General features: G+C 45.8%; 1 protein-coding gene across 1 annotated transcript in view; it reads right to left on the bottom strand.

The window, feature by feature from the left end:
• The window catches only part of aspm (assembly factor for spindle microtubules), a 128,827-nt gene that overhangs the window by 54,083 nt on the left and 50,028 nt on the right, over nucleotides 1–24,716 (bottom strand). The window contains 9 exon segments of the mRNA XM_038794876.1: nucleotides 3–889; nucleotides 891–1,564; nucleotides 3,466–3,660; nucleotides 4,738–4,866; nucleotides 7,917–8,062; nucleotides 13,284–13,497; nucleotides 16,758–16,976; nucleotides 20,581–20,666; nucleotides 20,762–20,907. Of these exon segments, the coding sequence (XP_038650804.1) occupies nucleotides 3–889; nucleotides 891–1,564; nucleotides 3,466–3,660; nucleotides 4,738–4,866; nucleotides 7,917–8,062; nucleotides 13,284–13,497; nucleotides 16,758–16,976; nucleotides 20,581–20,666; nucleotides 20,762–20,907 (2,696 nt within the window).

Genomic DNA, 24,716 nt, shown 5'->3' with positions numbered 1-24,716 from the left:
CGTCTCTGGACATACGTGTGGCTTTTTAAGCGACCTGTAATACTTCCGTACTTGGGTCATTTTCACAGAGGCCTGAATTTTGATGGTAGCATTTTTCACTTGCATGAAACTTTTGCGTGCAATATATGCACGGAAAGCAGACTGGATCTTTACAACTGACCGTAAAAGCCAAAACTGTCTTCTTGCTTGAAACCCTCTGTATGCAGACTGTAAGACAATAACTGCAGATATTATTGCTTTGTACTCAGACTGAGCTTTCTTTTGAGCTGAAATTGCTCTGAAATGGGCTTGTAATACACAAGCTGCAGCTTTCATTGAATAATATCTTCGCTGGGCTTGCCATCTTTTCACATGTGCCTGCATTACAATGATACATTGGCGATGATGCAAAAATTTAAATCTTTCTTTTTTCATTTGCCAATATGACTGAATGATACATGCAGCTTTCACTTTTCTAGCTAACTGGCGAGCCTTCATACCTCGATAGTGAGCCTGTATAACTATTGCTGCCGTGAGCATCAATACATACTTCTCATGCTGAGCTTTCCCTTTTCTATAAGCCCGATAATATTTTTGGATGACCAGCACTACTGTTTTCATCGTGAAAAAAGCATGCTGAGCAATACAGCATCTATACCATGACTGTATTCGAATACAATTTTGTTTTTCATGTAAATATCTTTGTTTTCCTTTATGCATTCGAAACCACGACTGTATTGTAATTGCAGCTCGATTTTCTTTAATCCTTTTTTGAGCTCGCCATCTCCGAAAAGCTATTTGTACCTTTACAGTCGCCTGTCTAAGTTTTAGGTAATGCTCCATCTCCTTCCGCCCCTGTTGTTTAGCTCTGATATGCCTCTGCAAGATAATGGCAGCTTGACGGTATTTTTAAATCTATTTGAGCCAACTGCATTCTTACTAAAGTCTGAATGGCGACAACCACTTCTCGAATAGCAGTAAACCTCTTTCGCTGCTGATACATTCTAAAAGTAGATTGGATTACTATGGCTGACTTAGTTTGACGGTGGAACTTCCTTACTCTTGAGCCACGATAAGCAGCCTGAAGGACTACTGCAGCCCATTTCAGTCTCTGATAGGAACATGTTCACCGCTTTCCTCTCACATATGCCTTTATATGCTTCTGCAGTGCAACCGTAGCTTTTTTCCTCTTGCTGATTTCAGTTCTTACAAGATATCCTTTAGCATATGTTTGTATCAAGGATATGGACCGTTGAAACCTTTTGTATTGGTATCGACAGAGAAAGCCCCTTATGTATTTCTGTAGGATTATTGATGCCTTGGTTTGTTTCTGCAGTTTGCGGACTTTCCACCTTCTAAATGCAGATTGTATTATAACAGCTGATTGTTTCAATTGCAAATAATTCCTTCGCTCAGCTAAAGCTAGCAGATGCGCTCTGAAATGTCTCTGAAGTACAAGAGTGGCCCATACAGTACGTTTATAAGTGATGACTGCGATTTTCATCCTTATGTGGCTTTGTAGGAGAATGCAATAGTGCTGTGTTCGTCGAAGCTGTCTTCTAGTAGTATAGCCTCGCCAATATGTCTGTCAAATAAAAGACAGGGGAATAAAATTACAATATGCAGAAGATTGCATCAAAACAAATGAGGAATATGCTATGCTTAGAAATTAGACCAGCACCCCAAAAAAAATCCTCCATTGTCAGGTACATCTGAGCCACTATTTCACATTGACTGTTCGGACACCATGGTTGACAAAGCAGTTTTCAGAAAACTATCTTAAGCAAGTCTCTGAATACCAATATTACTGGATTGAAACTGCCTCCCAAATGATTATTTGACATTCAAATTCAGAAGCTTGGAAAGCCCAAACTTACCTTAATCAGTGTTTACTTAATAGAATCACAACCAGTTTACCAACTTAATCTCACGAGAAACAACTGCTTTGAAATCAGTGAAGCATATCCTTTCTCAGGATATGGGAAGCAGATTGAAACACACTGTGCGAATTCTGAAGTTATTGAAGAACATGGCCAACTGTGGCCTGAAGATCTACATACAGAAAGAACAAAGACCAACCCCGCGCAGACATGGGGAGAAAGTGCAAACTTCACACAGACAGGCACCCGGGGCTGGAATTGAACCCAGGTCCCTGGAGCTGTGAGGCAATAGTGCTAACCACTGTGCCATCCTAAAATGATAGTTAACTAGTTGTATTTACTGCATATATTATAGTTCTCGTTACAAATAAACAGCAATTGTGTTTAAACATACAAAGCTGGTGACTGTAATTATTGGGCAGCCAAGGGCCAAAGACTTCAGGTATTATTGGTTAATTCACTTGCGTTGTGACTCTGGGGCACGTGGGGCGAGAATTGAGTGCGTATTAGTCCAGCGTAGGGTAATAATGGTGCAGGAAAGATTGCTAAAAACAATAGAATTGTAGTATATCAATGTACGGGATGGGTGCTACAGAAAGAAGGGAGATCACTTCTTCGCCAAAGGCTTTTGTGTTGAAGGAGCAGAATTCAATTCTGGTGGAATGACGAAGTGGAATGGTGGTTGTATTGCCACCTCACAGCTCCATAGACCCGGGTTCAATTCCAGCCTTGGGCGACTGTCTGTGTGGAGTTTGCACTTTCTGTCTGTGTCTGCACGGGTTTCCTCCAGTGCTCCGGTTCTTCCCACAGTCACAAAGATGTGTAGGTTAGGTGTATTGGCCATGTTGAAAAATTGCCCCTTAGGTGTCCAGCGATATGCAGGTTAGGTTGGCTTGTGGGGTTACGGGGATAGGGCGGGAGAATGGGCCTAGGTGAGGTGCTCTTTCAGAGGGTTGGTACAGACTCAATGGGCCCAATGGCCTACTTCAGTACTGTAGGAATTCTATGGTTCCAAAGTATGTGGCTGTTGAATAAAATTTAATTTCCCGCAAGAAAATGCATATGTTCAACCAAAATATTAAATTTAATGGTTGTAAAAGTAGTATTCATTGCTGTTTGAAAACCATCAAGTGTTCCACAAAGGAAGTCTATCTTTGTGTGGTTGAGAGGACAGTATTTAAGTGTAGTATTAGTCTTTGTAATTGAATTTTAACCTCATAAGAGCATCCATACATCAATGAATAAAAATGTAATGTTTCTATTAACCAACATGAACCAACCTTAGACTTTCAAAATGAGTGCCAGTCAGTTCCTGGGAACAGAACAGTTGTATGTAAACCATTTTATCTTGCACACTGCAGTTCCACAATATCGCGAATTATTACACGGTTGAAAGTTTGTATGACTGATTAATTTGTTCGGGATAACAACCAGTAAAGGAAAATCTTGTAGAAATTTATATAGCCCAAGTGATTAAAACTCAAAACTAAATGCAGAGCTTACTATTATAAAGAAAGAGAAAGCAGACATAGGAAGTGCTTAATCCAAAATCGATGCAGTACATGATGTGGCATTTCAGCCTTAAATTGTTCTTGTAATACAATACCTGAATAAGTGTTGCTGCTTCACTCTGCACTTCTTGCATCTTAATCACCATCAGTGCTTTCGCTTTCATCCTTGCCACATGACCACGCCAAAGAGTTTGTATAATAATAGCAGCATTTTTTTTCTTCTTGACATGCTGTTGATGGAGGAATCTACGCACAGCTGCTTGAATGACACTGGCAGCAAGATCTTTTACCTAAATCACAATTCAGTGGTTAATTTTTTTAAAAATAAATTCAAAGTACCAATTTATTTTTTTCCAATTAAAGGGTATTTTAGCATGGCCAATCCACCTACCCTGCACATCTTTGGTTTGTGGGTGTGAGGCCTGCGTAAACAGGGGAGAATGTGGAAATTCCACATGGATAGTGACCCAGGTTGGGATCTAACGTGGGTTCTTGGCACCGTGAGAAGACAGTGCTAACAACTGCGCCACCTTCAATTCAGTTGTTAAATTTCGAAGTATTTATTTTTATTTCAGGTAGCACTTCTCATGGAGGCAAGACATTCTGTGTTGCACTGACAATCTTCTTGCAAAAATGCATTTATTTATATATGCAAATTTAATATTGACACAAGGGAAGAAAAGGAATATAAGCACTAAGATTGCCAGTTCAATAATTGGCACCTGACATGCCATATTATACCTCAAATCCCTGGGTAACCCCATTAAGACCCAACACTGAATTACAATAGTTTTCTGTCGAATATGGGATTATAAAATACGTAACATGCAAGGAAAAGCTGGGTACAGGCATCACATTATCACAGTAACAGGGTGATGCAATGGCGCCACTTGCGTTATTTGATAATACTTTGGTGTCAGTGAATCAATGTTGCAGATTTATATCTATGTTTATAACAATGAACTATACTATGCATTTTGCTTTTGCTACAATTAACTGGGTCATCTATCACCTTCATGCATGAAACGTAATAAAAAGGAAAAAGTGTAAAAGTGTGAGCGAATTACTATATCGCAGCACTCATATCAATTGGAAGTGTGCTGACTCAATGAAAGTCTGACCCTGCACTGTCACAATGTTGTGTGTTCGTGTACTCTGGTGCTTAAAGTAATGAGATGTTAACACGAACGGTCCAACCGATCATACGATTTATTTAACTATTTGGCCTTCTCTTTCCCATGGATAATAAAGTGCATGGATTGCATTGCAAAGCTTTCACTCAATACATGTCGGTTAGTTTTTGCAAAACCCTTTAAGGAATGTACAATGTAGGCAGCAGTGATTAAACTGGAAGATAATAACGCTACCTGTAAAAGTTGAAGCTCACAGTTTAACTTGTACTTCCTCCAAGCAGCCTGTATAACCCTGGCAGATCTTGCTTCTTTTCGAAGATCAAAAAGACGAGCACAAAGAAACGAAACGTAGGTAATAACAACCTGCAAAGAGTTAAATATGCAGTGGAGAAACAAATTGGACAAGGCGACAATTAGACATATGCTCACTTTGGGGTGGTGAACTATTTAGTGAAAACAACAATGAGTACACGGCCCATTAACAGTGGTATTATTCTCCTGGCTTTTCCCAACACATCAAGGCAGAATCCATGGGTGACCCACAATTGTTGGGAGAGCTGCAACAGCAATAAAATGGGAGGAAGAATAGAAACAAAGCCCGAGGCCCAGATGGTATTCCAGCTGAGGTCTTCAAAGCTGGTTGAGCATTTACTCAAAAATCAAGACTCCGTGCACTAATCCTACAGATTTGGAAGGACCCCTTTCCCCACACAGGTTGCAGGAAAGAAATGCAACAATTGTAACTATTTTCACGATAAACCATGTTGTGGAAACTATGGAGGTATTTCCTTCCCTCAGTCGATAGCAGAGAAAATCTTGATATACGTTCTCCTGAATTGCCTCCTCCTAGAGGCACCGTGTGACTTCAGACCTTCTCGAGGAACCTCAGAAATGATCTTGGTTGCCAGACAACTCCAAGAAATGTTGAGAACACCAGGAACCCCTTGACAAAGAGTCATCCAGACTCGAAACATTAGCTCCGTTCTCGCTCCATAGATACTGTCAGTAATTTGCTTTTAACCAGGAACTCTTCATTGACATAACCAAAGCTTTTGAATCGATTGTTCTGGAGATTGTGCTCCAAAGATTTGGATGTCCAAGAAACTTCATCACAATCCTGCAACTGCTTCATGATACGACTGCAACTGCATTGAGTAGGAGAACTGGAAGACACCTTGAAAATCTACACCAGTGTCAAGTAAGGCTGTGCGATAACCCCTATATTATTTACAATCTACCTGACAGTGGCTGGTTACCTCAAAGATCAATTGCCCTCCGGTGTGAGTATTTAAAAAATAACTTATTTTGATTCATTCATGGGATGTGGATGTCACTGGCTAGGCCAGCCTTTATTGTCTATTCCTAATTGCCCACGAGAAGGTGCTGCTAAGCTGCCTTCTTAAACCACTGCAGTACCTGTGGTGCATGCACACCCACAGTGCTGTTCGGCCTTTCCAGCATTTTGATCCAGCAACAGAGAAGGAACAGAGATATAGTTCCAAGTCAGGATGGGGTGTTACTTAAAGAACCTGAAGGTGGTGATGTTCCAATGCATCTACTGCCCTTGTTCTTCTAGCTGGTAGAGGAGGTGGGTTTGAAAGGAGCCGTGATGAGTTCCTGCAGCGCATCTTGAGGATGATACCACACAGTAGAGAAACTAAATGTTAAAGATGGTGGATAGGGTGCCAATCAAGTGGGCTGCTTTTTCCTGGATGGTATCAAGCTTGTTGACTGATGTTAGAGTTACTTTTCATCCATGCAAGTGGAGAGTAAAAATACCTAAATAGAAAACTCTTAAACCTGTGTCATCTTTGTGCCAAAACTAAACTGATCATAGACATACATAGGGCATGATTCACCCGAAAAGTTTCTATGTCCAGCTTTGGGTGCGATTGGCAGGGTGTTTCTCAACAGCTTTAGTGCTGAGAAACATCTCACTATTCAAAGGCACATTGACACATTTTCTGGCCTCGGGAATTCTCTCTGCCGAGGACGCACTCAGGGCGATTGCAGGAAAGGCTTGACGCAGATCAGGGCTCCCTTTTGAGTTAATTCTGCACCCAAGAGACTTGGTCTGGCCTTGAATACTGACAAAACAAAACTCCTCTCAAACCTGGACAGCCAATATTCCACTTTTCTTTTTTCAAAAGAATACATTCTGAAATATGTTGAGCATTGTCCATCCTTTGACAGGTACCTCACTTAAAAGGCCTTACTGACTAGACAATCCAATTCCAGTTCACCTGCATCATCAATCTTCTACAAACCACGTCAGCCTGACAACAAGAGATCTCCACAAGTCAACAAACGTCCTAGTGTACAAAGCAGTTGTTGTCACCACAGTCCTACACTGCAATGAGACTTGACTGTGTATCAGCAATACATTTTATTCGTTCGTAAGATATGGGTGTTGCTGGCTGGACCAACATTTATTGCCCTGAGGACATTTCAGAGTTAACCACATTGCTGTGGATCTGGAGTCACATGTAGGTCACACCAGGTAAGGACGGCAGATTTCTTTTCCTAAAGGACATTAGTGAACCAGATGGATTTTTCCAACAATCAACAATAGTTTCATGGTCATCATTAGATTTTTAATTCCAGATTTGTATTGAATTCAAATTTCACTATCTGCCACGGCGGGATTTGAACCTGGGTACCCAGAGCATTATCCTGGACCTCTGGATTACTAATCCAGCAACAATACCACTGCATCCCCCTAATAAGAACGCTGGAGAAATTCCATCAGTGATGTTCCACCACATCTTTCGGATTCAATTGGAGACCTTCACACAAATGTTGGTGTCCTTCTTGAAGCCAGCTCCACAAGTATTCAGGCAAAACCCTGAAAAATCAACTATTTGGACCAGACACGATGTTTAGATGGTTGAAAGCATCTCCACAACAGTTCCTTTTTTCTCTGCTCTCAAAGACATTCAGATGCTTTCCTCAAAGCACTGCAGCATTGACATTAAAGGCTGGAAGAAGCTTGCTATAAATTGTTGTAAAAGACAACTTGCCCATCAACATGCATGATACTTGCACAAGTCCAAACAACTAGAGGCAGAATGGCAGCAGATAAGGAAAGAAACGGAAGACAATCCTGCACTCCAAACTGCACTGAGGGGCATCCTGTCCCATGTGCTCAAAGATCTGACGGTTGAAGCTAGCTTGTTTAGTCACATGGAAGATTCATGGCAGAAACTTGCAACCTTTAGTAGACATTATCTTCTAATCAAAGGACAGGTGACGAGTAAATCAGCAATGACTTGATTTAAAAAAAGGCAAGATCAAAACGGAAACACAGTACAACTTATTAAAAGAGCAGTCGGATAAATCTTCAGATATCGTTCATTACATAATCAAGAGATTATAGTATGCTATTCACCTGAAGGCAAGGGGGTTAAATTTACCTTCTCTTCCGGGATGGTATTCGACATATCTATATGGCGAATCATAGCTGGGATACCTCCAAGAGCTGCAACTGCAGTAGTCACCAAATTAAAATTTTTCTTTTCATTCTCCAGAAGCTCTTCACAGAGTCTAGCTGACGAAGAAGCTTAAAGGTGAAAATAATATATTATACAACATTTGAACAGCAATATTGAAACTAGTGGCTCACCATTTACTTCTAACAAAAGTCAGCATTTCACTTTAATACCACACAAAGATAGAATCATAAATGTTTACACAATAGAGCAGGGGTGGGCAAACTTTTCCGTGCAAGGGCCACATTCAGAAATTCACAATTCACAAAGGGCCGCATAGTATATTAAGTAAAATAATTACTTCACCCGGTTATGATTCTGGGCGCCTCATATAGAACATAGAACAGTACAGCACAGAACAGGCCCTTCGGCCCTCGACGTTGTGCCGAGCAATGATCACCCTACTCAAGTCAACGTATCCACCCTATACCAGTAAGTAACCCAACAGCCCCCCCCCCCCCCATTAACCTTAAAAAAAAATTTTTTTTTTTTTTTTTAATGACTTGGTGGGCCGCAGAAATACCTTTGGCGGGCCGCATGCGGCCCGCGGGCCGTAGTTTTCCCACCCCTGCAATAGAGTATGGTCTGTTTGTTCTGGAAGACAGCTATCAAAAACTAGTCCCATTGCCCGATCACCCATATTTTCCTCAAAATATTTTTTGACCCGTCTTCAAAGCATACCATAGTCTCTGCAGCAAACCAATTCATCCTCCAACGCTGGATAAAGGTTCTCTATCTCCATTTTAACTTAATTCATGAAATAGAAAATTCACATCATGAAAACCCTTTCAACTCTTTTCATCGACCCCCCCCCCCCCCGGTGTGTGTGTGTGTTGGGGGGGGGGCGGGTGTGCACGCGGGTGTGGGGGCGCGGGTGTGGGGGCGCGGGTGTGGGCGTGTGTGTGTGGGGGCGGGTGTGAGTGTGTGTGGGCGGGTACGCGTGTGTGGGTGTGTGTAGGCGGGTGTGGGGGCGTGTGTGGACCATGTAGAATATGAGAGTCATTGCCTAGCATCCCAATTACACCTGAATGCCTGGACATTGTGCCAGAACACTGCGGGAGGCAACACCACGGATGCAGCAGCCAACATCCAAAAACCCAGAGGATGGGACACAGCTCCGGGGGACATGTCCACAGCCGGAGGGGACCAGCACCCGGTCCAGACAACGTTGTGAGTGGGTGTCTGGGGTAAAGGGTCTGGGGCCCGGTGAAGAGGGTCCACTGTGGCCGGGTTTGCACGGGCAGCTGTTCAGGGTAGGGGCGAGGGGTCAGTGGGGGATTGGAGGGTCCGAGGGTGTGAGCTACCGCTGTTTGTCAGCCTAACACTCTTTCCCACTTCTGAAATATTGAACACTTTGGCAGGGATGTTGCAGAGGTTGCCCCAGTGGTGCTGGTGCTACATGATGCGGGCAGACGCCAGAGAAGGCAGCAGCATCTGCAGATGTTCGAGGCGGCAGCCCATATGCCACACCTTGCCCCACACCCAGAGGACCCAGCCGTCCATCAAGCTAGGGAGGGGCCCAGAGGGGGAGTCCCGCAATGGCCCACAGAATATAGATGCCGCTTTCCTTTGAACAAATGACGGATAGCGCATGCCGCAGGAGGCTCCACCTTAACAAGGAGACGGTGCAGCACCTGTGCCATATCCTTAAGGACTTGGGCACCGCGTGGAGGAGGACACGTGCTCCCGGTCACTGCAGCCCTGAACGTTTACACCTTGGGCTGATTCCAGGGCTTGAGCGGGGACCTGTGAGGCATCCAGCAGGTCACAAATGGCCAATATGCCCGCGTGGAAGACGAAATCATGTTTGACATGGACCAAGCACAGCAAGATGCCGGGCAGGAAGGCTTCTCCACCATCGCTGGGATGCCCAGGTCCAGGGGGTGATGGATGTCACGCATGTTGCCCTACACTCACCGGACCATCTGCCGGTGCCCTACAAATGGAAGAGGTTCCATTTCCTCAACATTCAATTCGTCTGCGACCATCAAATGAAGATAATGCACATGTGCCCGTTTCCCAGGAAGCATTCATGACAGCTACATTCTGGGGCAATTGATCATCCCTACCCTCTTCAAGGAGCATCCCAGGATGGGCAGCTGGCTCTTGGGGAATTATGGATATCAGCTGAGGCCCTGGTTCATGGAGGCCAGAGACTGAAGCAGAGACCCGTTACAACGATGCCCACGTGGCCACTCGGGCTGCGATCGAGTGGTGCAGAGAACTCCCCAAGAAGTGATTCCGATGCCTTGGCCGCTCCGGAGGCGCAATCCAGCACACCGCCCAGAGGGTCGCCCACTTTATCGACTTCTGCTGTGTCCTCCACAACCTCACACAGCAGTGGGGCAACAAGCTGGAGGTTGATGACAAGGAACATGTGGCCACCTCAGAGGAGGAGGGGGAAGAGCATGATGAGGAGCTGGAGGACGAGGCCAGGGATCAATCCGAGGCCCAGTTGGAGGCTGCAGGACAGGCGGCAACGGTGAGCGTCCAACATGCACGGAGGGCCAGGAAGGCCCTCATGCTGGCCCGATTCACCTTGGATATTAGTCTGGTCCATCGTCGCATCTTACCCACCATCACTCCCATTTCCCACCCTCCCAGAGTGTGTGTCACATCACTCCAGGGTGTTGGGACTGTATCGGCACTGTCAAGGACAGGGTGGTGATGATAACCTGCAGAGAGCTGGGCACTGGTGTTCCTCAATCTATGCCTCCACCACGTCCAGGAGTCTCCCCAGGTCAGCATCACCGAATGTTGAGGCCGGTCTTCTCGGCGCTTATTGTTGCGAGCTGGCTGGGGTTGGCTGAGCAAGTACAGTTTAAGTGCTGCTCAACATTGTTACCGGGGGGGGTTGGCGAGCAAGGTGCCGGAGAATCAGCTGGTGAGCTGTTATTTGGGGTGAGGAGCCAGTGATGCCTCATTAAGTGGACCAATTAACATTGAATAGCGTTTCCGGCCTCGCTGGGCCGAGCGCCGGTAAACCCACGGCAATTCCCACTCGCTAGCACACTTCAAATGCTTCCGGAGAATTGCATCCATAGAGTAAATTATCAAAATCATGAATATAGGTTGGAAATAATCTCCAGATTTTCCCATGGGGCAGATATTAGAAATGGAATGGGGAGCAATTTTTAAAAAAAATATGGGCAGCGCGGTGGCTGAGTGATCAGCACTGCTGCCTCACGGGGTCAGGAACACTGATTCAATTTCAGCCGAGGGCAACGGTCTGTGTGGAGTTTGCATGTTCTTCCAGTTTCTATGGGTTTCCTCCAGGTGCTCCAGTTTCCTCTCACTGTCCAAAGGTGTGCAGGTTAGGTGGACTGGCCGTGCTAAATTGTCCCTTAGTGTCCTGTAGCCATCTGGGTTGGCCACGTCCCGATTACAAAATGGACACTTTGCAAAGAATGCAGGGAAAATGGACAATACTGAGAAAGCAAGCAGGTGCAAGGTTTGTCTGTTGATTGGAGCTGTAGCTCCCAGACACGACCCATACTGCAAAGCCATTACCATACTAACGAGCCATCTCCGGGGGCAAAAGAGTAACATTTAGGTAAACAATACCAAGGCAGACACCTCGGTGCAATAGGAGACTAGAACAAAGCAGGCCAACGGCCACCTAGGACACGCCCAGCAATCAGGGCACCCACCCCTTTATTGGAGGAAATCGATAGAAATGATCAAGATGCAGTCCAATTAATTGGGGCCAAGTTCAAGTCCCACCCAAAAGCGCGCGAAGCCGCTTTTGGGTACAAGAAGGATCCGCAGAGAGACTCGCTCTCTTGGCCTTGGCTCTCAGCGAGGAGAGACCTGCCTAGCAGCTGCACCAGAACAAGCAAGTCCAAAGTCAACGCACGCTACGAGACAGACGCTCCTAGCTACTATTCCGTACCAGCTCAACCCCAGCAGCCTCAGAACCGGACAACAGCCATTGTTCCTCTGACTGAAGCCAAGTATTGGCTTTAGTAGTAGTGATACAGTAGTCCCCCGTTATACCGCGCCCCGCAATACCGCGGTTCGCGATATACAGCGGGGGGGCTTATGGACCCCAACTGTCAGCTTCCCTCTCCGGATCAAAGTGAGCCGGCCGCTGAAATTGACACTGCCGGCTGCTCTCTCCCTCCAATCAGCCAGCAGTGTCAATTTCAGCGGCCGGCTCACTTTGATCCGGAGAGGGAAGCTGCTCTCTCACTGAAACAATCAGCCGGCCGCTGAAGTTGACACTGCCGGCTGCTCTCTCCCTCCAATCCAACTTTTAAGTTTTAATGTTTCTGATTGGAGGGAGAGCGCAGCCGGCAGTGTCAACTTCAGCGGCCGGCTGATTGTTTCAGTGAGAGAGCAGCTTCCCTCTCCGGATCAAAGTGAGCGGCCGCTGAAATTGACACTGCCGGCTGATTGGAGGGAGAGAGCAGAGAACACAGGAGGAGGTCATACGGGCCTCTGCAAGACCAGCATGGTCTCACACCGCCCCTCCCCTCTGTAGCCCTGTATTCTAAAATTAACCCCCATCGTGGATATCCGCGGCTCGGATGCAACGCGGGTGGCTGTCTTGGACCTCAACACCCACATTATAAAGGGGGACTACTGTAGTTTAGTTAGTAAAGTTTTGTGCATCAGTATATTTGACTGTCTGTGTAAATAAATGACCATTGATTTCAAACTTACTAACTGGTGGATCGAGTCTTTGATCAGTATTCGGTTTTGAACCTTGTGGCGTTATCAAAAGATACCTGGCGACTCTTGAGCGAACGTAATTAGAATTAAGGAAAGCGACCATATTAACCGCCATAAAGAAAGCCAATTAAAGAGAGAACACAACGTCCAAAAGGTTAGGTGGGGGTAAAGGGGTTTAGGGTAGTGCCATGTGCCTAGATGGGGGGGCACTTTCGGAGGGTCAGTGCAGACTAGATGGACCGAATGGCCTCCTTCTGCACTGTAGGATTCTATGATTGTGGGAAGGTCAGTGCTGACTGACAGGCGAAAGCCATGTACAACTGCATTTCAGCAGTGCCTCAAATGACTGACACATTCAAATACAAAAGTTTGCGTTACATGACCCTGCACTTATGGTTGCACTGCAACATAATTAACAAAAGAGTACCCTAGACAATTAAAAAAATAATTTTGCACCATGTCAAAGAACAAACCTTTTGTATATGACCAGTTAAAGATACACATCACTGGAAATAAAATACACATATTTCCAATGTAACACTAGATTGTAGAAATACATAGGTAATAGATAATTTAGTACTTGAGCACAAATGCCATCAGAATCTTCAGAACACTAACCATCATTACTGAGGTTTGTTGGAATGATTTCAATAGAGCTTCCATCAGAATCACTGGTTGATGTATCAATTGCCAATGTACCATGTTGAGAACATTCTACCGTCTGCATGGTTCGCAAACAGATGTTATCTGCAGCCAGAAGGCCAGGGTGATAATGATGGATAAGGTAACATAAAACTCTGCCATCAGAAAAGGCTACAGTGAAGTTCTCAACCTGAAATAAGAAATAAAATAATTATATGGCATACAATCCAATTGTTTTTGAATATCTAATACTGCTTTCCTTAGACACTACTTAAACAATAGCAATTTCTGAATAACCTAGCTGACCAAATTTCAGAAAGACGTATCAGGCTTTGCTTGGCATCTCATTGCCATTTCCATTGTTTTTAAACTATGGAGTCATACAATCGTGCAGAAAAGGCAACCATTTGACCAAATGACTGTCAGACTAACTGTCCCCAGCAGAGGTATCAGGACCGCCAGTGCCCCCTTCCCCCCTCTGACAATCCTCACCGACATTCCACCACCCCCGGCAAAATTGGGCTTCCTCCAGAGCCTATCCTGACAGTGCGAGCCTGTGCTAGTCTGCCCAGAGGCTATACTTACTGCGGCATGTCACCTCAGCAAAGTATGAATATTTAGCGAGATGGAGGATGAATCTTGACTCATTAATATTTAAATAAATGGAAATCATGCCTTGCGCAGGCATGAACCTCGTGACGTATCCAGCAAGGGCGGGAAAAATCAGGAAACACTCTTTCCGAAGAGAATAAAAAGTTTTCCGATTCGCGCGGGATTTTCTGCCAGTGACGCCAATCCAGCGCACGGCTAGTGTGGGCTCAAAATTGCCTCCATCGAATCTATGGCATGATTCAACAGCCTCGTCGCGCTCGACTTGATGTTAGGACAAAGCCATTGAATCTCACAAAAGGAGAGATTAACTACACAAAATGTCTCGTGAGATTTTTTTAAAAATAAACATTTTATTGAGGTATTGTTGGTTTTACAACAACAACAAAATAAACAATGAAACATAAATCTATAAACATAGCCGTCTTCCTCCCTTACAGGTCCCACCTTTATTAACCCCCTACTCGAAGCCTAAACTAACCCACCCCCCCCCCTTCTGCTGCCGATTAATTTTCCACAAAGAAGTCGACGAACGGTTGCCACCTCCAGGCGAACACTAACATTGACCCTCTCATAGCGAACTTAATTTTCTCGAAACAGAGAAAGCTAGCCATGTCAGATGGCTAGTTCTTCGACTTCGGGGGCTTCGAGTCCCTCCAAGCTAATAGCATCCATCTCTGGGCTACCAGGGAAGCAAAGGCCAGAATGTCTGCCTCTTTCTCCTCCTGGATTCCCGGGTCTTCCGACAACCAAAAATCGCCACGTCTGGACTTGGTGCCACCCTTGTTTTTAACACCATGGACATGACCCCTGCCAAAATCCCCCGAGCTTCAGACATGTCCAGAACATGTGGACATGTTCCGCTGGCCCTCCCGCACACTTTGCACCCTGTCTTCAACCCCAAAGAATCTGTTCATCCGGGCCACTGTCATGCGAGCCCGATGAACAACTCTGAATTGTATAAGGCTGCGCTTGGCACATGTGGACACGTTGACTCTACTCAACGCATCCGCCCATAGACCATCCTCTATCTCTACTCCCACTTGCGCTTCAGCTCCTCAGTCTGGATTTCCTCTAACCCCATAAGTTCCTTGTAAATGTCAGAGACGCTCCCTTCTCCCATCCACACTCTGGAAACTACCCTGTCCTGTATCCCACTTGGTGCTAGGAGCGGGGAGGTTGAAACCTGTCTACGTAGGAAGTCCCGCACCTGCATTTGTTTCCCTCACCAATCCAAACTTCTCCTCCAGTGGCCTCAAACTCAGAAAGCTCCCCTCTATAAACATATCCCCCACCCTCTCAATCCCTGCCATCTCCAGAACACCCCATCCATACTTCCCGGGGCAAACCGGTAATTATTAGATTGGAGACCAAACCGATGCTCCCTCTGTTCCCACATGTCTCCTCCGCCCGCACACCTCTTCATTAGCTAAAAGTCCCACGTCTAACCTTCAGCACGGGTTACTGTAGGTTAACCCAGTGCAGAGCATGGTCTGAGATTGTGATCGCCGAGTACCCAGCGTCCACCACCCCCAGCAGTAAAGCCCTGCTTCGAATATAGAAATCGATTCAGGAGTACACTTTATGCCCGTGGCCAATTTAGCATGGCCAATCCGCCTACCCTGCACATCTTTGGGTTGTGGGGGTGAAACACACGCAGACACGGGGAGAACGTGCAAACTCCACACGGACAGTGACCCAGAGCCGGGATCGAATCTGGGACCTCAGCGCCATGAGGTAGCAGGGCTAACCCACTGCGCCACCGTGCTGCCCTAACAGGGTCTTTCTTGGCACTGCATGTTATCTCTGGTTCTTTCACCAATCACATTAGATCTACGCTCTTAGATGAATTGTTCCGATTGAAGAGTTGATAATCTATCTAAATCCTTCATCATTTCGACAATCCTATCAAATCTCCTCTTAAAAGTGTTCACTACTTCACCTTCCCCAGTTCCCAACTTAACTGGCAACAATATTCTGCTCCGCATGACTTAAATAAAATTCCAAATTAAACATTTATATAAGCTAGGATCCTTGTTGGTGAAACATTGCTTATTGAAACAATAGCCACTTTACTTCAACATGTTCCCTCTTGAAATTTAACAATGTAAATAAACCTTGGTCATCAGTAGTTTTTTTTAAAATTCAGCTTCACTGCACCAGCATCAGTTTCTTGAAATATATTTGCTCTTTCTAATTGTATTAGATATTGCAGAAATCTCAACTTATTCAGTTCTTTCCCCTTCAAAATCTTCCCCTTAACCTCCCCACCCAATTTCTGCACAACACACATACTCCACCAGTTATTCCTCCTCATGAGTGAGTCAAAATGGTGATTTTCAGCAGAGTATTCAATAGTAGGGTAACATTATAGCCAATTCTAATTCTGCCCTTGTATAATGCCACAGCTGCAAACATATGCCATGGGTCACAATAAGATCAAGGATAGAATCTTGCAGAGCTATCTGAGGTTTCATCGATGGGCTGCAGAGCAGGTGCGAGCTGCTCTGCCTCTTTTCAGCGGACCCGCTGAACCGCAAGCCAATCAGGCAGTGGTAAGGTCATCGGCAGCCTTCCCCTTAAGTCAACATCTCTGGGACGGTAGTTGCACCTGGTGAGAATTACTTGTCGATCAAAGACCGGCAGCTTTTGTGCTCAGCAGTGCCATTGGGGAGACCGTATCTACTGCCAGAGGAACCCGACACCCACCCTCACCCTTAAAAAACGGTCACATTAAAACAAATGGAAGGGTGGCACTTATACGTACAAGTACCTTCCAAAGACAAAGAGCATAACTTGATAACTTTTATGCGGATGCAGTAAATGAATTAATTGACTTACTTTGACATCATAATATCCACAAACAGCATTAACCCAATTCATTAGCAACTTGATTCGTGAACTATATCTTTCAGGTATAATGTTGAGGTCTTGATCTTTTGTTGGGTGGGACAGAACAGATATCGAGCGCAGAGCTTCCAGCTTATGCCGCGTGCATAACGTTTTTTGCAAGAATTCAATCTCTTCTTGTAACTGATCTTCATTTAGCAAAATCTCTACCTAGGAGGATAAACAACGCATTCAGACCTTAATAAGTAGTGCACATATCAGTGCTCAAAATATATAGGAGCAATAGGCAAATTCACCCTCAAAACCTTACAAATAGTTCGTGAAAAATCAAAGACATGGGTGAAAGATTCGAGAAAGGTCGTCGCCATACATATTCATTTAGATTATGGCTCCTTTGTAGTGCAAATGGGGCTGAGATTGGAAAATAATGCAGAGTTTGGTGGAGTCGTGACTGTAGAAGAGATAGAATCGTAAGTAACTACTGTTCCAGCTCCTCCAATCACAAGTTCCCTCTCTTCCATCCTTACTGCTCCTCTCTCTCTCTCTCTCTCTAGAGAGAGAGAGAGAGATAGAACCCATGATTGAAAGAGTGTTGGCTCTGCTGTCGGCCACCATGTAGGACACCTTTTGCTGCACCATTGAAAGCAGGCCACAAAGAAGAGGTGAAAGCAAAAATAGAGGACGATGGTCAGAAATCCCATAACGAGGTCCAGTAGCAGGCTCCGGGAGAACCACCTGCTCCAAAAAAATGTCTTCATGGCCCTTTCAGTAACAGACAGCTAAAGAGGGAGGGCGGGAGGAGACACCCTTAAACCCAGTAGCAAGGCCAGGAGTAGGGTCCTGGGAGGGCCATCATTAAGTCTAGCACTAGCCAGGACCTATCTGCCATCTGCTCTGATGGGGCAAGCATTCTTTTTGGATCTCATCTTTTGAGTGATGGCCCGAATGGGTTTGCAGGATAGCATTTTGAAGGGAGGTGGGAAACGCAGAAAATTTGTAGAAGTGCCTATTATTGGGAGAATTGAGGGTCTGTGCCTAGTATCCATAAAGGAGCCACCAGGTAATGGAAGGGTGTCCAGGTTCTCAAAAGGAACAGCCAGCTGATAAACAAATGCTTAAATTTGCTTATGTAGCATAAAACTTATCCCACAAAAAATCAGTTTGCAATCTGAACAGTAAAGTCTTTGGGAAAGGTTGGCATCGATATGTTAATATTCAAATGGTAGCTTTATAGAATCATCGAATTTACAGTGCAGAAGGAGGCCATTCGCCCATCGAGTCTGCACCGGCCCTTGGAAAGAGCACCCTACCTATGACCACACCTCCACACCATCCCCGTAACCCAGGAACCCCACCCAACCTTTTTGGACACTAAGGGCAATTTACCATGACCAAGCCACCTAATTTGCACATCTTTGGACTGTGGGAGGAAACCGGAGCATCCAGAAGAAACCCACGGGGAGAAAGTACACGGGGAGAAAGTGCAAACTCCACACAGACAGCGACCCAAGCTGGGAATCGAAACTGGGACTCTGGAGCTGTGAAGCAACTGTGCTAACCATTGTGCCTTCGTCCCCCCCCCCCCCCCACCCCAATAGAAGCCGTGCTCTATTTGAGTTCCTTTCGTTCCTGATTTCATTAAAGATTGAATCTCCCCAGCCGGCTTCACTTGAGAATAAAACACTTGGGGCGGAATTCTCCGCTACCGGGAAAAATCGGGAGGGCTGTCGTGAACTCGGCCGAGTTTCACGACGGCCTCGGAGGCCGCTCCTCGCCCCCTATTCTCCCCTCCCGGCGGGGCTAGGAGCGGCGCTCCGTAACTCTCGGCCGCCGGGCGGCGCGCCAGTGGCGCCTATGTGACGTCAGCCGCGCATGCGCAGGTTGGCCGGCTCCAACCCGTGCATGCGCGGCTGACGTCACGCCGGCTGACAGCTCGAACCCGCGCATGCGTGGTGGCCGTCTTTCCCCTCAGCCGCCCCGCAAGACGTGGCGGCTTGATCTTGCGGGGCGGCGGAGGGGAAATAGTGCGTCCAATTGAGACGCCGGCCCGACGATCGGTGGGCACCGATCGCGGGCCTGTCCCCTCCCGAGCACAGGCGTGGTGCTCCTTCCCCACCAGGCCGTCTACAAGCCCCAAAACGGGCATCTCACGGCGATTTCACGGTGGCAGCGACCAGGTGTGGTTGCCACTGTCGTGAAACGGTCGCGAACGGCAGGCCGCTCGGCCCATCCGGGTCGGAGAATCACCGGTCGGCATGAAAAACGGCGAGCGCCGATTCTTCAGAGCGGGGGGGTGGGAGAATCGCCGGGGGGGGGGGGGGGGGGGGGGGGGGGGTTAGGGGGTCGTGAAATCAGTCGGGGGGCCCACTCATGATTCTCCCACCCGGCATGGGGAGCAGAGAATCGCGCCCTTGTACTTTATTTTTAATAGTATACGAAGAGCCACAATTAATGTTCCTTTGATCCATCCAATCTATGCCACATTAAAGTACGGATCATCATGCGACGAGGTGCATTAGCTTGGAAAAGACAATGAAATGTGAATTAAACCTTTCATTATCTGATGACTTGCTTGGTGCTGCAGCATTAATTGATGCAAGACCACTAGACTTTGGAGCAGAATTAGGCCACTTGGCCCATCAAGTCTGCTCCGCCATTCAATCGTGGCTGATATTTTCTCATCCCCATATTAATCAAGAACCTGATAAGAATGTGTATTCCTTTGTTGCACAGTCAGACACTTGAAAGATCTTCAGCAGTCTACTTGAACAAAAGTATTGAGGGGAAAAAAATTCAAAATTGGTGGAATAAAACTAAAGAATACTGTAGAGTGCTTGCACTTAATTTTTAAAGGGTTCTGCGGATGTGTGACTCATCCTAATAAGTTCTCATGCTAAGTAGTGAGAATTTTAATTTTGGAAATTAAATATAGAAGATTTATATAGATTAAATTACAAAACATCTTATTTATATGAGTTTTTGGAAACAGAATACCAGGACCTGGCTCACAGATTCCAAGTTAAAAGATACAAATATGAATAGTGAGTGACATATGTACATAGATACATATATATTTGACATTTGTGCTACCGTATCCACGTAAAGGAGGAAACTCTTGAAAAAAATTAAACATAAATACAGACGGTAATGTTACCATGTGACTGCATCACTTAAAGAATCTAGTGAGAATTTGAAAAAAGGAGCTCTGAAAATGAAACGGTCGCTCTCAAGGAAAATGTCAAAAAGAGTACGGGGTCTGTGTGTGTAGTGGGGAAGACAGATTGACTCACATACACTCTGAAAGCACAATAAGGATAACATTTTAGCATTCAAAGTTAGCAGCCAAATCCATGAGTTATCCCAAAAGGTATACATTTCTACTGGAATCTAAATTGCTTTGAGCAGCGGGTTTGCTACAACAAATAAACAATTGCAAATTGAGGATAAAAGTGGGGATGGTGGGAGAAATTTGCTTTTATCATCATGTTATTTTTTATATTCTTCATTAATTTCAGGTTATCAGCAGGTAGTTTCATTTATTCCCAAAGCAGCATCATTTTCTAGATGGCCACAAAAAGAGACAGAGCCAGGTAGTACTCTCGGCTTTCCGAAGACAGTAATATCTCAAATGATGGCGAAAGCAAACAAATGGGAAAAGCCACATCACATTTCCCAATATGCATCCTTCAGAAGTTCAATACTAACGAAACAACTCTTTTACCTTAACAACAGAATATTAGCACTATCATCTTTGAAGGTTGACAACTGTATGTTTACAAAAAACACAATTACATTTATCTAATGTATACAATACCTGAAAGGCAAAGATGATTCTCCACAGCAATGCCAAAGTTTTTTCCCGATGTCCATCAACAATATCTCTCGAATCTATTAGATTGCCTTGTGAACAAAAAGCAAAACGGTGTTCAAAAGTGATTACGTTATGAAACACAATACTTCTTATTCAAGTTACAGTTGTAGAATTTCAGTTTTACCCTGTTCATCCTTCAGATCAACTCCACGAGTTTTAAGGACACTCAATGCAACATCCACATTGTGTAGCTTTTGAAGGCGGCTGATTGCTGGGGTCCTTAGTTGTTTTGATAGTTTCCAGTTTCGTGTGAGAAGTTCCACTGCTCGTCTGTTGTCAAAATCAAATAAAAGACACATGCAAATTAAAGATACACATCATTAGCAATTCTTATTATTCGGATTTCCACCTAGAAACGTTACTGCAAGGATTTTCTTCGGCTGTATCAAGTCAAAGGAAAACTATTTCAAACTTCTCCTAAATACTTGTCCTTAAAATAAATAAATAAAAATAAATAACCTTTATTGTCAGAAGTAGGCTTACATTAACACTGCAATGAAGTTACTGTGAAATACCATGGGCAGCTGGGAAAATTACAAAATGATGTGTCCATGTGATTTATATGATTTCCTGAATTTTGTTCATCAAATGCCACATGATTAGATAGTGATATGTTGTAGCAATCATTTTGAATAGCCAAATGCTTACTCCATTGCGTCTGAAACTAATCAACAAAAATGTTCAAATATTTACTAGACTCCCTTGAAGTTCCATGATCACCCATAAGACCATAAGACATAGGAGCGGAAGTAAGGCCATTCGGCCCATCGAGTCCACTCCACCATTCAATCATGGTTGATTTCAACTCCATTTACCCGCTCTCTCCCCATAGCCCTTAATTCCTCGAGAAATCAAGAATTTATCAATTTCTGTCTTAAAGACACTCAATGTCCCGGCCTCTGTGGCAATGAATTCCACAGACCTACCACTCTCTGGCTGAAGAAATTTCTCCTCATCTCTGTTCTAAAGTGACTCCCTTTTATTCTAAGGCTGTGCCCCCGCGTCCTAGTCTCCCCTGCTAATGGAAACAACTATCCTACGTCCATCCTATCCAAGCCATTCATTATCTTGTACGTTTCTATTAGATCTCCCCTCAACCTCCTAAACTCCAATGAATATAATCCCACGATCCTCAGACATTCATCGTATGTTAGGCCTACCATTCCTGGGATCATCCGTGTGAATCTCCGCTGGACCCGCTCCAGTGCCAGTATGTCCTTCCTGAGGTGTGGGGCCCAAAATTGCTCACAGTATTCTAAATGGGGCCTAACTAGTGCTTTATAAAGCCTCATAAGTACATCCCTGCTTTTATATTCCAAGCCTCTTGAGATAAATGACAACATTACATTTGCTTTCTTAATTACGGACTCAACCTGCAAGTTTACCTTTAGAGAATCCTGGACTAGGACTCCCAAGTCCCTTTGCACTTTAGCATTATGAATTTTGTCACCGTTTAGAAAATAGTCCATGCCTCTATTCTTTTTTCCAAAGTGCAAGACCTCGCACTTGCCCACGTTGAATTTCATCAGCCACTTCTTGGACCATTCTCCTAAACTGTCTAAATCTTTCTGCAGCCTCCCCACCTCCTCAATACTACCTGCCCCTCCACCTATCTTTGTATCATCGGCAAACTTGGCCAGAATGCCCCCAGTCCCGTCATCTAGATCGTTAATATATAAAGAGAACAGCTGTGGCCCCAACACTGAACCCTGCGGGACCCCACTTGTCACCGGTTGCCGTTCCGAAAAAGAACCTTTTATCCCAACTCTCTGCCTTTTGTCTGACAGCCAATCGTCAATCCATGTTAGTACCTTGCCTCGAATACCATGGGCCCTTATTTTGCTCAGCAGTCTCCCGTGAGGCACCTTGTCAAAGGCCTTTTGGAAGTCAAGATAGATAACATCCATTGGCTCTCTTTTTTTATAAATGTTTTTATTCAGTTTTCGTATTTTATATTGAACAAATTACAAATTGTTAGGAGAGAGAAAAAAAAACAAACAAAAACAAACATGCAAAAATTAACATACATATTTACAGGTAAGCATCTTCGTAGTAGTAACTGCGCCCCCCCCCTCAACATGTTTATTTAGCTTGGTTTTGGGCCTTAGCTAGCCATCGAACCCCCGTAACGAACCTGTAGCCCCCCCCCCCCCCTCCCGCTACCTTCCCCCGACTATTCTTCCTCTTGTACATTGGCCACAAATAGGTCCCGGAACAGTTGCATGAATGGCTCCCACGTTCTGTGGAAGCCGTCGTCCGACCCTCGGATGGCAAATTTGATTTTCTCCATTTGGAGAGATTCCGAGAGGTCGGACAGCCAGTCCGCAGCTCTGGGCGGTGCTGCTGACCGCCAGCCAAACAGGATTCTACGGCGGGCGATCAGGGAGGCAAAGGCAAGGGCATCCGCCCTCCTCCCCAGGAATAGATCTGGCTGTTCTGAAACCCCGAAGACCGCCACTATCGGGCATGGCTCCACCCTCACTCCCACCACTTTGGACATTACCTCGAAGAAGGCTGTCCAGTACTCCACGAGTCTGGGGCAGGACCAGAACATGTGGGCGTGGTTGGCCGGGCCTCTTTGGCACCGTTCACATCTGTCTTCCACCTCCGGGAAGAACCTACTCATACGGGTTCTTGTTAAGTGGGCTCTATGTACCACTTTTAGTTGCGTCAGGCTGAGCCTTGCGCACGTGGAGGTGGAGTTGACCCTATGCAGTGCTTCGCTCCAGAGTCCCCACCCGATCTCCATCCCCAGGTCGTCCTCCCATTTCCTCCTTGTTGCGTCCAGTACGGTGTCGTCCCTATCTACCAGTCGGTCATACATGTCACTACAGTTCCCTTTCTCTAGGATACTTGCGTCCAGTAGGTCTTCCAGTAGTGTCTGTCGTGGCGGTTGTGGGTACGTCCTTGTCTCCTTTCGTAGGAAGTTTTTGAGCTGCAGGTACCGTAGCTCGTTCCCCCCAGCTAGCTGAAATTTCTCTGTCAGTTCGTCCAGTGTTGCGATCCTGTCGTCCGTGTATAGGTCCCTGACTGTCAGTGTCCCCCCGTCCTGCCTCCACCTTTTGAAGGTGGCGTCGGTCAGTGCTGGTTTGAACCTATGGTTGTTGCAGATGGGAGCCCTGTTCGACATTTTGGTCAGGCCAAGTTGCTGCCGCAGTTGGTTCCAGGATTGGAGGGTGGCTGTCACCACTGGGCTGCTGGAGTGTTTTTTGGGTGGGGATGGGAGTGCTGCCGTGGCGAGGGCCCGGAGGGAGGTTCCCATGCAGGAGGCCTCCTCCGCACGCACCCACTCAGCTTCTGGCTCCTGGATCCATCCCCTTACTCGCTCGGCTGTTGCTGCCCAGTGGTAGAATTGTAGATTCGGGAGGGCTAACCCTCCCCTGGTTTTTGTTTTTTGTAAGACCTTCTTTGGGATCCTAGCATTTTTACCCCCCCATACGAACGCCATGATGAGTTTGTCCAGCGCTTTGAAAAAGGCCTTGGGGATGTAGATCGGAATGGATCTAAACAGGAAGAGGAACCTGGGCAGTACGTTCATTTTGATCGTCTGAACTCTCCCCGCGAGGGAGAGCGGGAGTGTGTTCCATCTTTGCAGGTCCTTTTTAACTTCCTCCGTCAGGCTGGTGAGGTTCCATTTGTGGATCCCTTTCCAGTCATGGGCTATTTGGATCCCCAGGTAGCGGAATTTATGTCGGGCTTGTTTGAACGGCAGCCCCTTTAGTGCTGCCCCCCCCCCCCCCCCCTTGCGGGTGTAATGGGAAGATCTCACTTTTGCTCATGTTGAGTTTGTAGCCCGAGAAGGCTCCAAACTCTTTCAGGAGCGCGATGATTCCGTCCATGCTGCTTTGTGGGTCCGAGATATAGAGGAGCAGATCATCCGCATAGAGTGAGACTCTGTGCTCTCTACCTCCCCTTCGGATCCCCCTCCAATTTTTTGCTGCCCTGAGCGCGATTGCTAGCGGTTCGATTGCTAGTGCGAACAGCAGCGGGGACAGTGGGCATCCTTGTCTGGTGCCCCTGTGCAGCTGGAAGTATTGGGAGTTGGTATTGTTGGTCTGTACACTCGCCATGGGAGCGTT

This window comes from Scyliorhinus canicula, chromosome 4, assembly GCF_902713615.1.
Source record: "Scyliorhinus canicula chromosome 4, sScyCan1.1, whole genome shotgun sequence".
In the NCBI taxonomy this organism is placed as follows: domain Eukaryota; kingdom Metazoa; phylum Chordata; class Chondrichthyes; order Carcharhiniformes; family Scyliorhinidae; genus Scyliorhinus; species Scyliorhinus canicula.
Note: the sequence above shows the minus strand (reverse complement) of the source record. Positions and strands in the feature narration are given on the sequence as shown.